This window comes from Pinus tabuliformis, chromosome 8 (assembly GCF_031772625.1).
Source record: "Pinus tabuliformis cultivar Carrire ecotype Pingquan chromosome 8, CPIR1, whole genome shotgun sequence".
Lineage (NCBI taxonomy): Eukaryota > Viridiplantae > Streptophyta > Pinopsida > Pinales > Pinaceae > Pinus > Pinus tabuliformis.
Genome location: NC_142294.1, coordinates 1,460,953,464 through 1,460,967,393, shown reverse-complemented (window position 1 = coordinate 1,460,967,393; position 13,930 = coordinate 1,460,953,464). Strand labels below are relative to the sequence as shown.

Here is a 13,930-nt window from a genome sequence, read left to right as displayed (position 1 = left end):
TATAATATAAATAAACTAATTTTATTAAAACATTTTAAAATTAATATTCAATATTTTTTTTGAATAAATTATGTATTTTTTTTTTTTGTAGGCTGGGGTGGGACTCTCCGATTTACATGTCCATTATGAACCCCTCTACGGGGGAAGGGTAGCCCAAGATTTGAACCCAAGATCTCCGGTTCGGTGAGACTTCATTTCCACGGCCCTTGCCGCTTGAGCTACCCCATGTGGACGAATAAATTATGTATCTAATTTGAAACAGAACATTATTTAAATCTAAATTGAAATTGTTGTAAACTTACATTTTAATAATAATTAAGTTTTCACAATTATCAAATTTACCTTAATCTTAACTAGAGTATTTGATTTCAATTTTGTTAAAATTGGTGAAAAGTGCATATGTAAATAAATGACAGATACACAAAATGCTTTAGATAATTGTCATTATTATAATATACGGAATCGAATATACATGAGTTTGGATTGTGTTAAAGTTCATTATCACCCTTACATCGAGGTGTCAATGTACCAAAGAGCATAGTAAATTTATGCACATTTCATATATTTAGGTGTCAATGTACCAAAGAGCATAGTTGATATTAACATGAATAAGCACTAACAAAAATATATTTAGTAAAACTTTTACCTAAATTTATTTATTAAAAATATAATATAAATAAACTAATTTTATTAAAACATTTTAAAATTAATATTCAATATTTTTTTTGAATAAATTATGTATCTAATTTGAAACAGAACATTATTTAAATCTAAATTGAAATTGTTGTAAACTTACATTTTAATAATAATTAAGTTTTCACAATTATCAAATTTACCTTAATCTTAACTAGAGTATTTGATTTCAATTTTGTTAAAATTGGTGAAAAGTGCATATGTAAATAAATGACAGATACACAAAATGCTTTAGATAATTGTCATTATCATAATATACGGAATCGAATATACATGAGTTTGGATTGTGTTAAAGTTCATTATCACCCTTACATCGAGGTGTCAATGTACCAAAGAGCATAGTAAATTTATGCACATTTCATATATGACTATTTGATGCACTTCAAACGATAGTGAGTTTTGTTAATTGATCTGACCTGTGTACATGCTTAGAGTTAGCATGGTTTGAATTCCAAGGTGACACTATTAAGAACCTTTTAAAAGAAAAAGAAAGAAAATAGAAATGTAGGCTAATTTTAAATGTCATATATGTACCAAAGAGCATAGTTGATATTAACATGAATAAGCACTAACAAAAATATATTTAGTAAAACTTTTACCTAAATTTATTTATTAAAAATATAATATAATTAAACTAATTTAATTAAAACATTTTAAAATTAATATTTAATATTTTTTGAATAAATTATGTATTAAATTTGAAACAAAACATTATTTAAATCTAAATTGAGAAATGCTGATTCTGAGATAAATAATACTTATTGACATAACTAGAAATTACTCTGAAATAAACCACACCTATTGGAATGTCAAGTGGAATGTTGAATCATCTTTGACCATTCTTCAACTCCCAAGCCATAAGCAAAGGAGTTGTTGGACCTCCAAAGGAATCTTGAGTCAATTCAACCCCTTAGTGGGAAAATTCATGAATTGGTTTTAATTAAAAGTTATTGAGTCTTCAACATGTGGATGACTAGTAAAAACAAATTATAGAGGAAGAGTCCAACTAGCCATTTGCTAGTCGTTATCTAACCATTAAGAAAAGTTTTACAAAAGGCTAGTCTCTCCTCTAGTAAGTGTTGTTGAGTAGGAGATGATTTTGACGCGATAATACAAAGAAACTATTTGTGAAAATACTCTCTTATGCATTGAGTTGATCTTCTATGCCTTTTCTTCTTGGTTTTTTCCTACAATCTTGTGCTTTTAAGGACTAAGTTGCAGGTATACTTAAGCTATCACAATAGTATCACAACAGTCTGTAGAGGGTCATGTGGAAGGGGAGATCAAGGCCCAGGTCTTCACCTCACAATTTGCTAGTTGCCAAAAATACTCTTTTCCAAGTGTTGGACAAGCTCTCTTAGGGGGGAATCTCCCTTCACATTTGTGAGCTATCGACACTAGTGTTGCTATTATAGTTGGGGGATCTCAAAGGAGTAGATCCTCCTAGTGTGGTCGAATTTTCTTGCAGGTTGTCCAAGGCTAAAAGAGGGGGATAATCTTGCCCCCAACTCCCCACTCATCTCTAGTCTCAAAGGGAAAATCAACAAAAAAAAAAAGTTGTGATCGCAACTCTGCAAATCGGTAAGCTTAAACAGAAAAGGTAAAACCTCACCCTTCAACCATCTCATCATTTAAAAGTTCTTTAAAAAAATTCCTTTTATATTTTTATTACTAGCTTCCTGCAATTTACCTATCATATATAGCGCTAGTAAACCTTGAAGAAAAAGAGCTTAAGTATTTATCACAGCCAAGGAATTGATATATCTATTTTTAAGATTATTTTGCCACATTTACACGAGTATATCTAGTTTATGTGTGCAGATGTGCAGGAAGATATAGCTGTAGCAAACTTTCATTTGCATATTTTCACTCAACAAAGCTCCCTTTTACAAGCAAATATATTTTATTTGCCTTGGTTTAGCTCAGATTTATTTATTAAGTTTATATCTTGAAAATATAGCATGGATTTAGTTATTTCAACCCTTTATAAATGTATTTCTTTGTTGAAACAAATTTCTATGTTGCGTACCCAAGGGGTTTTGACCCCAAGACCTCATAATGAATTTTCAGCTTTGTAGAAAATCATTTTATTGCAGGCCTAAAGGATTAAAAGTGGTTTACATAGTCCAAACTTATACCTTCTAACCTCCTCCCAGGCACTTTTGGGTGAATCTCAAGGGGAAGTATCAAGAACATTGACTTTATATAACCATAAAATTAAACAATGCTCCCGTAAAATAATTTCAACAAAAACAAAACCATGTTTAAAAGAATTCAAAGTTCGGAAAACATTGTTTTAAATACAAATTTAAATGATTAAAAATAAATAAAATGTTTTAAAAATTATTATTATAGAAATTATAACACATGAAAAACAAGTGTTACATAGTCTCTAGTGTAGCTAGTTCTGCCTTTTAGTTTAAATATAGCTAAATTGAAATAAAAAACAATAAAGACAAATAATTTCTATTGTATTTTCTCTTTCTTTCATAAGTGATGATAACACTTAGCTCATGCATATGGAAAAATACTTTTAATGCTAGTGGAAATACACATCCCATCATCAATCTCGAAATGAATGTAAAATTGAGATATAACCGGAGCTTCAACATAATGAATACTCTCTACAATTGCTATATATATGTAAGCCATGTACCAAGGGCTTGAATTGATATAATACTTTGAAAGTATATTTCATATTCTCTTTATTGTATCAATTAGTTAATCGATTTTAGATACCATTATCTTTTATAGAAGTGGTTATAGTTAGGGATCTTCCATTTATCATAAGGAACTTACTTGCTTTAAAGCATGCTATTATATAATCTCTTTATCTAGAACTTCTCATTTCACAAAACATTTTATTTTATTTTATACACACACACACACACATATATAGCATGCTTACCTCGTAAGATTAATCGATACATTTCCATGAACACTTTAAACGAACCTTCCCCTTATTGTTAAATATTAAAAAGTTAATTAACATTTTGTAAGTTCAAATTTATATTTATTTTTAATCTTATTTTAATTTATCTTTATTTTTTTAAATCATGTTTATCCTTATTTGATATTAAAACAATATGATAATGACAAATGAGATCTGAAAAAAAAATAAAAAATTAATAAGGTATTTCATTTTTTACAATTTTATTTTCATGTTTAAAAATTATCATAAATATTCCAACATTAATATAATTTTGTTAATTCTTCAAAATGTATTAAAAATATTTTACTTTTGTTGATTGTCTAAAAAGTATTCAAAAAATTCCATTAACATCATAGTTTTGTTGAGTTAAAAAATTAAGAATGTGAGTAGCATGACACATATTTTAAAATGTAGATTTAATTTTAATTCTAGGTTGGATATTATAAGAGAGAATATTTTTGATCTTCTATCTTTTTAGATTCATAAAAGTGACAAACATATTTATCTGAATATGTTTTGGGAATTAATTCATATTTTAACATGTTTAATTTCTTTTTTTTTCCCTCTTCACACTAATTAAGACAAGGAGATACTTTTGATTTTAGAAATTCTGATTAATCTCATCATTATAATATCTTAGTGTTAATTCATATTTTAACATGTTTAATTTCCTTTTTTTCCTCTTCACACTAATTAAGACAAGGAATGACTTTTGATTTTAGAAATTCGAGTTAATCTCATCATTATAATATCTTAGTTTTATTCTTCTTCATATTTCTTTATCACGGCAAAACTTTTCATTAAATATTATGTCATTTTAGCTTGAGCAAAAAGTGACTTTGAATAAAGTGAAAAATAATTTTAAGAAACCTCTTACTTTCATAATACTTATCCATATATATAATATACATAATCATATCCATAATTTTAATAACAAAAAAAACTTGTTTAGTTTTATAATAAAATAAGATTTATTAAATATTAATATTTTAAATATTAATTTTTATATTAATTAAAAAGTAATTATTATATTTTTTCCAACCCATGGCTTAAATATAATTTACAAAAAATTAAATAAACTTTCTATAAAATTATTTTATTAATTAAAAATAAATAATTTACAAAATTTCTAAATAAACTTTTTATAAAAAAATTATAACTTTTATACCTTCACTTTATTATTTAAAAATAAATTTAAAGTAGGAACTATATCTCAACTAATAACAACATCTTTTAATTGTAATTCTTATATTTTAGTTTTTGGAAAGAATTAATATTTAACGTAATTAATCATTATTTATAAGTGAGTTAGGGCATAGTTTCAGTCTTATCAAATATTATGAATTCTAAATAATTGAATTTATTTGTAACGATGATGTAATGATGCTAAGATTAAGATTATTTGGAACAAAATTTCCGTTATAACCTTGGACATTGATATTGTTTGTTTTTATGGCCAAGATAAGAGATATTTTTGGAACAAAACTCCCATTATAACCTTGGGATATTGATACTATTTGTTTTAAGGAGAATCCTACCTCGATAACAAACCCACAACTAATGATCCTCTAAACTTTAGGTTTTGTTTTTTGTTTTTTCTTTTGGTTGAAGTAGTTCTATTAAATGCAAGGAGAAAATAACAATAACGCGGAGATAATTTTCATTATTTTATTAATAGTTTTTCTTAGTACATTAAAGTTGTAACTAAAATTAGATGTTGGGGAAAACACAAAACTAAATTAGTTATCACCATTTAACATTAATAACCAAGTGTGATTGTTGTAAAATTTCCTCTCCATCTATCCATAATCTTCCCTTCACATGCATGGATGGTGTTGGTGATGAAAACCTTAAATTCCATGAAACATTTATCAATTGCAATCTTTCTTTTATTGTCCTTTACTTTAATAATGTATATAGTACGGATTAATAATAGAAATAACATATTTAACAAATAACATATATTTTAATTTAACTATATTTAAACTAAGTTAGCATTTTTAGAAGGCACCTTTACTTTTTGATGAAAAAAATATAAATTTTCCATAAAATTTTATACAGACAATAGATTAATATGAACAAATATGATATTAAAGCTTACAAAAAAATCATTCATAAATAGAGTTCGTATTATCTCTGGGTAGCTATAGATAATGCAATCATGAAATATCTCATTATTTTAAATGTACTTTTTATTAAAAGAAAGTGATATGTTTTTATTGTTTTTTACTCTAATTTAACTATATTTAAACTAAGTAAAGATAGCTACTTTGCAGTCTTTGTTCAAATGTGAGAACTAGTTCATACTTTTGGAAACTTAATAATTAAACTATGCCAAAGCTAGCTTATTTTGAATTATAAGTTTTAATGGTCGAATATTAAAAAAACCATTATGTTGTGTGATTGTGAAAATAAAGAATCAGTTACATATTATTATTTTGCGATTGGAATATTTGCAAATTAACAATGTTTAATATTCCGAAATGGTCCAATATAATTGGTTTGATGGGAATCAATGAAAGTTGATGATTACATTGCAGTGCACTGTTATTATTATAAATCATTTAGTTCAATTTTCGTGAGATTGGAATTTAGCTCTTTTTGTGAGATTGTAATTTAATTAAAATTTTAAAAGTAAAAATTTAGCCTAAATTTGAGAGGATATATATTTAATATAATTTTATAAATAATAAAAATATATAAATTTTAATTATGTATATATAAATAGATTTTATATAGCTTTGAGGGTTAATATAGTTTGTTGAGCTTCTCTAATTAAGACATCTTTGTTATTGAGAGGTCATGAGTTGATTTCTCTCAATACTCTGGGGTTAGACTTTGTGATTGAGTCAACAGAAAGTGATCCTTTTGAGTAGATCTTCCTATTACAACTATTATGTGAACATAGTGGTCACTCATCTCCGAGAACATAAACCACATAGAAAAAGACAAAAAAAAATTATATGTAAATTAATATTAATTTATAAGTTAAATATATTATATTAGTTTTTATATTTTATTTTTATAACAAACTTAGGAATATATATAAGTTGACTGTAAACATTAATGGCTTGTGGATAAATTGGAGATTCATCGAGGTTGTCCACCTCATAAAACTATCCATCAATGTACAAAACCATAGTTTGGATTATTTATATTTGTTATAACATTGTGGGTGCATGTATAAATGGAAAAATTGCAATTCAAGTCAGTCCCAATTTCCATTGAAACAATATTCCAATTTCTTTTTGGGCGAGACTTACGATGTAACAATTTAGACAACAATATCAAAGAAATAGTTTAGCTATTATATAAAGCATGTGATCCTCGACCCATAAAGCATAAATTTAAACCATACATTCTTATAATTATAAGAATTAAACAAATAAAGTACGTGAGTGTTAATGGGTTGCGAATAAATTGGAGATTCAACGAGGTTGTCCACATCACAAAGTTATCTATCAATCTACAAAACCATAGATTAGATGCTTTATACAGGTGCATGTATGAATGGACAAATTGTGATTCAAGTTGATCCAAATTTCCACTGCAACAATATTCCAATTTCTCTTCGGGCGAGACTTACTATGTAACCTTTTGAGCAACAATATCAAAAAAATAGTTTAACTATTGAAGAAAACCTTTGATCCTCGACCCATAAAGCATAATTTGAACCATACATTCCTACAATTATAAGAATTAAACAAATATCAACAAATTCTCCTTTAAAATAGTGAAAATACGGGTAAATTTAAGAGTTTAATTAATGGAAATGAGATGAACCAAATATAAAAGACGAATTTGAATTGATAGTTCGATGTCTCTTGAAATCCGATGAATTTCAAATTTCACGGACAAAAGTAGCAGGAAATAGTAACTTAGTTGTTATTGCATTGACATGATGATGCTAACATAACGTTAGCCTTTTTTTTAGGAAAGAAAAAACATGTTTTTATTATAAAAAGCCAGTTTACATATGCCAATATTCAATGTACAATATGTTCTGCATAACCATAATACTACACCACCTAGCCAACAAGGTGTGAGTGTGATCTCAAAGAAAAAAATTCCCGATGGGCCGGCCAAAAACTATATAGACCCAAAAGCGACCATATAACCAGAGTTTATATGCACCTGTTTTAGTTGTGAACATATACAAAAAGACATATTTTCCATGACGTTGGGAAAACATTGATAGCTATACCAAGACCAATGCACCTGTATAAGGCGGCATAAAAAACGGTAAGAAAAATTACCATATCATCGAAACAATTAGAGACAAAAAGCCTTTGTTCTGTGTGCCAGACATAGCAGGTTGTAGAGAATATTCAACAACCTACTAAATGAAAAGATAACAAGACCCTAGGTGGTTCTCCTCGGCCAAATCGAATGAAGAGAATCACTTCCTTCTTCCTTGTCATCACATTTATTAGTGGCACCAAATGACAAATTAAGGCCCAATCACCTGAGACACTAGATCAGATAGGCCTACTTTATTTTGACCCCCCCTTAATTTGGAAATGGTGGGTTTTTTTAATCAAATGTCTCTAAAATTTAGGAGGAATTTATTGAAATCACAAGCTTCATGGTAAATCCTGTGCAATAGCAGTGCCCTAGGGTTTTTTCCGTCAAATTTCTCTAAAATCTAGCAGAAATTTATTGAAATCACAAGCTAGATGGGTAGTCTTGTGCAAACGAAGTGCCCTAGGGGTTTTCTAGGGTGCTGAGTCCCTATATACAGTGAAAAAAACTAGTTTAAATAGCACAAATCAAGATTTCACCTCAGATTTTTCCACCGGATTTCACACTAGAAAATCCAAAAAATTGCACTAAAACCAACTACGAAAAAAAAAGGGAAAAAAAGAAAGAAAAAGAAAGATAAGATTGAAATCTGCAACATCTTTATGAAGTATTTATATTTTTTCTTTAAAAAATAAAAATTTTGAAAGATGTATTCTAAAATAAACCAAATAAAACACTAAAAATTTAAAGTAGAAATAAATCACACCTATTCATATAACTAAATTAAACTACAAGTATTCATATAACTAGATTAATGTAAACAGAGATATCGTTGAAATCTATAACATTTATAATTTTTCTTTAAAGAATGGAAATTCTGGAAAAACTTATTCTAAAATACACCACTAAAAATTAACAAATATATAGTTGAAATCTACAACATTATTATTTTCCTTTTTTAAAACTAAAATTATGAAGACCTATCACACCTATTAACATAACCAGAAACTATCTACGTGAGCAGAGGGATGATTGAAATGGGTGCTCAGAAATGTGGTCACATATGGAGATAATGACGTCTTGGAGCGGTTTACTGCATTAATAATTAATAACATTAGATTTTGTTAATTATGCTTTGATAAGGATGCCAGGAGACTGAGCACTGAATCGTTCAGGAATATATTATCCTGTTTTTATTCCTTTGTATATATTTGTGTGTATTATTTCGCCTTTAAAGTCACGGATTCACTGTTTCTTGGATTGATGCGATAGCAGCTAGGATAAAGTTGGACAGATAAGGGCAAACGTAGCTAGTGAAGGGTAGTACTTTAGAGGAATATCATGCAAATATATTTAAAATCTTTATGATGTTGACATTTTAAAGACATACTTAGCACCTGGAAACAATTTTTGGAAAAAAAAATGATGTATTAAAAATTCTAAAGAATACAAAGATTACATATATTGAAACTGTCCTTGTAGCCCCTTTATAGATAAAACAATGGCTAAAGTTATATTATTGTAGCCTAAGTCATTTAAACTTGCTGGAATGTTTAGCCTTCAAAGTAGCAAACCTAGTGGGTTTAGTGAGAGCAATGCTAGTTGAGCATATATGCTCTATGTATTGTTTGCGTGACTTGAACCCACGTGCTTTCAAGTCCTTTGGCGTGATTTTGGTCCTTTTAACCATAGCATCAACATTTATCTTTTTTTGTTTTCTGTGGAAATTAAAACATTATCAATAAATATCAAAATCCACATAGATATAATGAAAATATGCTGACCATGTAACGAATATGAAAAGACATTTCATTGACTAGCTATCAATAAATATCAAAATCTATATAGATATAATGAGAATATGGTGAACATGTAACGAATATGAAAAGAAAATGCATTAACTAGTTATAAAAAAATATGTCAATGTTATTATGAGCTAAGATATGTAGTATATAACTTACCTCTCTTAATTTATCTTGAAGTCTAGGTGAATGCTGCAATGGTTGAGGAGAATGTGATTTTTGCTGAGTATCATGTGCACCATCATACATGTGCAAAGGTGTTTTAGGAGATGTATATTCATTACTCTGAACATTAGATTATACATAGATATAAGTATGTGACTCAAAAAGAATTAAATGTAAAAATATGATAAAATTATAAGAGTATAAATAAATATAGTCTTACCTTGCATTGTGACATTGGACATGAAGATGGTTGTAGCATTTGAACCATTTCATTTCCATTCTTCTTAAGGCTTCTACAAGGGGTTTTCATTGATTGTGATGGTTCCAAAGGGAACACCTGCACCATAAATAAGAAATAACACACACGCACATAATAAAAAAAATCAAAGATAACGATATATAATACAGAACATCCATTTCTCATCCCATCATTATGGTAAAACATAACAATTTATATATTAATATTTTCGGTGGAATAGGTTATATGGATTAAAAACTTACTGGCCCAGTAACCCCTTGAAAACCTTGAAATCTAGGTGAGCGTCGCAATGGTTGGTGGCTTGAATTTGGGGAATTTTGTTGATTAGGCTATGCATATCAATAACAATGAGAAATTAGTATACAATTATAATAAATATAAATATTATTTAATGTTAAAATGTCTAAAAAATTAATATATGCAAAAAAATGGACTCAACTGTGTTGTCATTGTCCTGATTGGTTTCATCAAAGTTTAATATATGGCTGTGCCCATCTGATCCTTCTTCCCCCACATCATCGGGAACCTCAGTGCTTGCTTTCTCTTTTAAAGCAATATCTATGCGCTTCATTGTCTCCATGCGTATACGAGGTAGACTCTGATCCCAACGTTGAATTTTTTCACAAATCCTTTGCTTTGAAGTGTCATTAAGCTGATCAAATGTAACAACTGACTGTGAAAACAAGTTTCAATGAATTTAGTCCACAACAATAAATTAATATTAATAGAAAACATATACAGATAAATACTAATAAATACTTACAGCTGAAAGAATTTCTTCATTGACAAATCTTTTATATGCTTGTTGTCGTGCACGACATAGCCTTGCATCTAAGTCATATTGTATTTTGGCATTTTGCCTTTTAACTGCACTTGTTGATTTGACTGCCCATGTAGCATTTGCATCTCTTGCTCGACCTCTTTGACGTGGAGGAATTAGTGGGAGATTGTGGGTGGTAGCGCGATGATGATTAAGGCCAGATAGCGTAGATCGACTCAAATTTCCCGCACAGCCACCAACAAGACAAGTGAACACTTGCTTGGTGCCTTTGATAGTTACCTCCCATTCATGTCTAATTTCCTCCATTTTCTTACTTCCTTATAAATGAATATGTAAACAACAATGTTGTTAAAAACATCATAAAAACACATTAAAATAAAAATCAATATTCATATCTATTTTTTTGTGGTCACTGTTGCACATCCGACAAGGACAAAGTCTGTAAGTGCTTTCATCAACTGATTTTAGTCTGAATATCTAAAGTGTTAATATTTAATGTAAATAATGTCAACTCTCATTTCTTCCTATTTCCATTTGTAATTTAGATTAATTAGTTTCATGATAAAATTTGAAACTTTCATCCGTTGGGAAAATCTACCTACCTGCCGTGAATCTACTTTCTGGCACAACAAAAATACTATTATTTTCAGACACAGCTAACAAATTATTTAAAGAAATTTAAAAAATGCATGCTACATTCCACAAGCACAGCGTATCAGTTTATAGCTGTTCAAAAACCGTTTTAGAAATAAAAATAAAGTTCAAAACGCAATAACAAAGCTTATCAGAGTATAACAATTTAAATCGTATGTGCTTTTCTAGACTCAAAAATCTCTTTCGAAATAAAAATAAACTGCAAAATATAATAGCAAGGCTTAGGAATAAAAGGACATGATAAAATAGAGAATGATTATGGCAGGCTCTCCATAAGTAGTGAGACAAGTATGAGAATGATGAACTCTGTTGAAAAATTCTTACATAAAACAAATCTTAAAAAGAAAAAGTGACCTCAAGCAAACTAAAGTAGAATAGTATACTCAATGAAATCGTGTATAGAGAGTTTCTAAACACAATCAATTAGATGGAATTAACAGGCTCATGTTATTTCTGGTTTTAGTTATACAACTATATACAATGATGAGAATGCCAAACTTTAATTGCTGTCACCATTGTTACAATACATTATAATTTTGACCTTTTATTGTTACCAGTCATACAAGTCCCAGCCTAATTACCACTGGTACTTGGACTGCCTAGTAAGCTCTGATATGATATTTGACTAAAATTTGTCTTCTGAACGCATTTGATTTGTATGCAGCGACTAAAAGTAGAATTAGTCAAAGACACTACAAAATCTAAATCCATTTATGAGGCAACCCTTGATTGGGCCAACAAAATGTGATGCATCTTTGGAATATAAATGAATTGAAAAATATGATGACAAGATTCCCTGATTAAACTCATTAAAAGCATCTCGACGGAAAGGTTTTCGGTTTCAATCCTGGACATAGAAACATCAATATTTTCTCTGGGTTTGAGCTGAGAGTTGAATAAATTATGATGTAACATCAGCTGCAATGCCTCTGCGAAGAAAGAACAACACTCATTCTCAGTATGCTCATAAAGCATAAAATACCCATTGTTTAATAAAAAGGCATTCCCCCAATATCGAAAATATGTTCCGTTAACTGTATCCTTTCTCACTTTGTCTTCGTGACATCTAATGAAGCAAATAATGATACGCTTTATGAAAAAGTTATCAATGTGAGAGAGGATTAGTTTCACCGGGAGAGGATAAAGTTGTCAAAAATTGATTTATTAGTTAGTTTACTGATTCAATAAATAGTATATTAATAGATTCAGTAATTCAAATATATTTTATGTTACATATTTATTAATTAGTTTAGTAAAATATTGTGTTAATTTAACGACTTAAAATTATAAATTTTTTAATAAAATAATTTTAAAAATTAATTAAAAAATAGAAAAACAATTTATATTTCAATTTTTTAATTTCTCTCTATAAAATTTAATTGTGTTGATTTAACTTAAGTATTTTAAAAAGTAATAAATTTGTGGGGAGGGAAATGCGTCAAGAGGCCCAATCAAGGGTTTGATCCATCCGATAATCATGCAAACCCTCGAACTGTGTATTGTATTGAGGATTTTGGGGACACCACGGGCCAGATTCATCAATCTCTGGCGGAGCTGAAGCACTTGAGGCGTAACACGTTCAAGGCTCAGATGAGCAACGTGGAAACGTGGATGAGCGCGACGCTAACCAACGAGGACTCCTGTCTCGACGGCTTTCAGCCTGCCAGTGGGAGGGTTAAGGCCATGGTCACGCCCCGCGTGCAGAAAGTGAGTAAATTAATCAGTAATGCCTTTGCCCTTGTCAACAAATTCGCAGCCACTGGAGAAGAATTTCAGCTCGATGTCTGACAGCAGAAACCCTCACGGAGTTCTTTGATGTTGGTAAATATATATTTTCAATGTTAATAGAATCTGCGTATTAGAGGTTTCTCGCCATCTGTACCTTTGACGTTATGCGAAATTTAGCATATTTTGAATTGTAAACTATATGCTAGGTTGATATATGAGCTCGATGTCTCACAGCAGAAGCCCTCACGGAGTTCTTTGATGGCCCTTGATATATATTTTCAATGTTAATAGAATCTGCGTATTAGACGTTTCTCGCCTTCAGTACCTTTGACATTATGCAAAATTTAGCATATTTTGAATTGTAAACTATATGCTATGTTGATACAAAGTTAGTTATAATTGATTCTCGCTGAAAAAAAAAAACCCTCGAAACTGTGTAATACAGTTTTTGGAATTCAGTTCCAGCGGAGCTCAATAATGGAATTTTCGGTGTCACTAAAATATTTGTTAATTCTGAGATTATGAACCCTCGAATTTGAACAAAATGAAAGTAAATTCAAAAACAACAATTTTATCACCAGATGGATGAACGGACATAACTGAGCAATAAATTCAAAAACAGCAATTTTATCAACAGATTGATGAACGGACATAAATTCGCAGAGGAGATAAAT

The 13,930-nt window shown here is 29.2% G+C and overlaps 1 protein-coding gene and 1 long non-coding RNA gene across 2 annotated transcripts; one reads left to right on the top strand and one right to left on the bottom strand.

Moving 5' to 3' along the window:
- Positions 1 to 9,905: 9,905 nt before the first annotated feature.
- Positions 9,906 to 10,642, bottom strand: LOC149241295 (uncharacterized). Its single transcript, XR_016245614.1, has 4 exons — positions 10,533 to 10,642; positions 10,336 to 10,422; positions 10,055 to 10,171; positions 9,906 to 9,954 (listed from the first exon to the last, which is right to left on the bottom strand). It is a non-coding gene; the product is annotated as an uncharacterized LOC149241295 (long non-coding RNA).
- Positions 10,643 to 12,451: 1,809 nt separating this feature from the next.
- On the top strand, positions 12,452 to 13,316 carry LOC149241294 (pectinesterase inhibitor 10-like). The gene is made up of 2 exons (XM_089370498.1): positions 12,452 to 12,486; positions 12,974 to 13,316. The coding sequence occupies exons 1-2, from the start codon at positions 12,452 to 12,454 to the stop codon at positions 13,314 to 13,316; spliced, it is 378 nt and encodes a 125-aa protein (XP_089226624.1).
- Positions 13,317 to 13,930: the final 614 nt, after the last annotated feature.

What these genes read in the sequence shown, in the direction of transcription:
- LOC149241294 (XM_089370498.1), top strand. Translation starts at nt 12,452, where the DNA reads ATGCCTCTGCGAAGAAAGAACAACACTCATTCTCA. An exon ending in AAGAACAACACTCATTCTCA is followed by an intron (nt 12,487 to 12,973) that starts GTATGCTCATAA and finishes ATGCGTCAAGAG; the next exon opens with GCCCAATCAAGGGTTTGATC.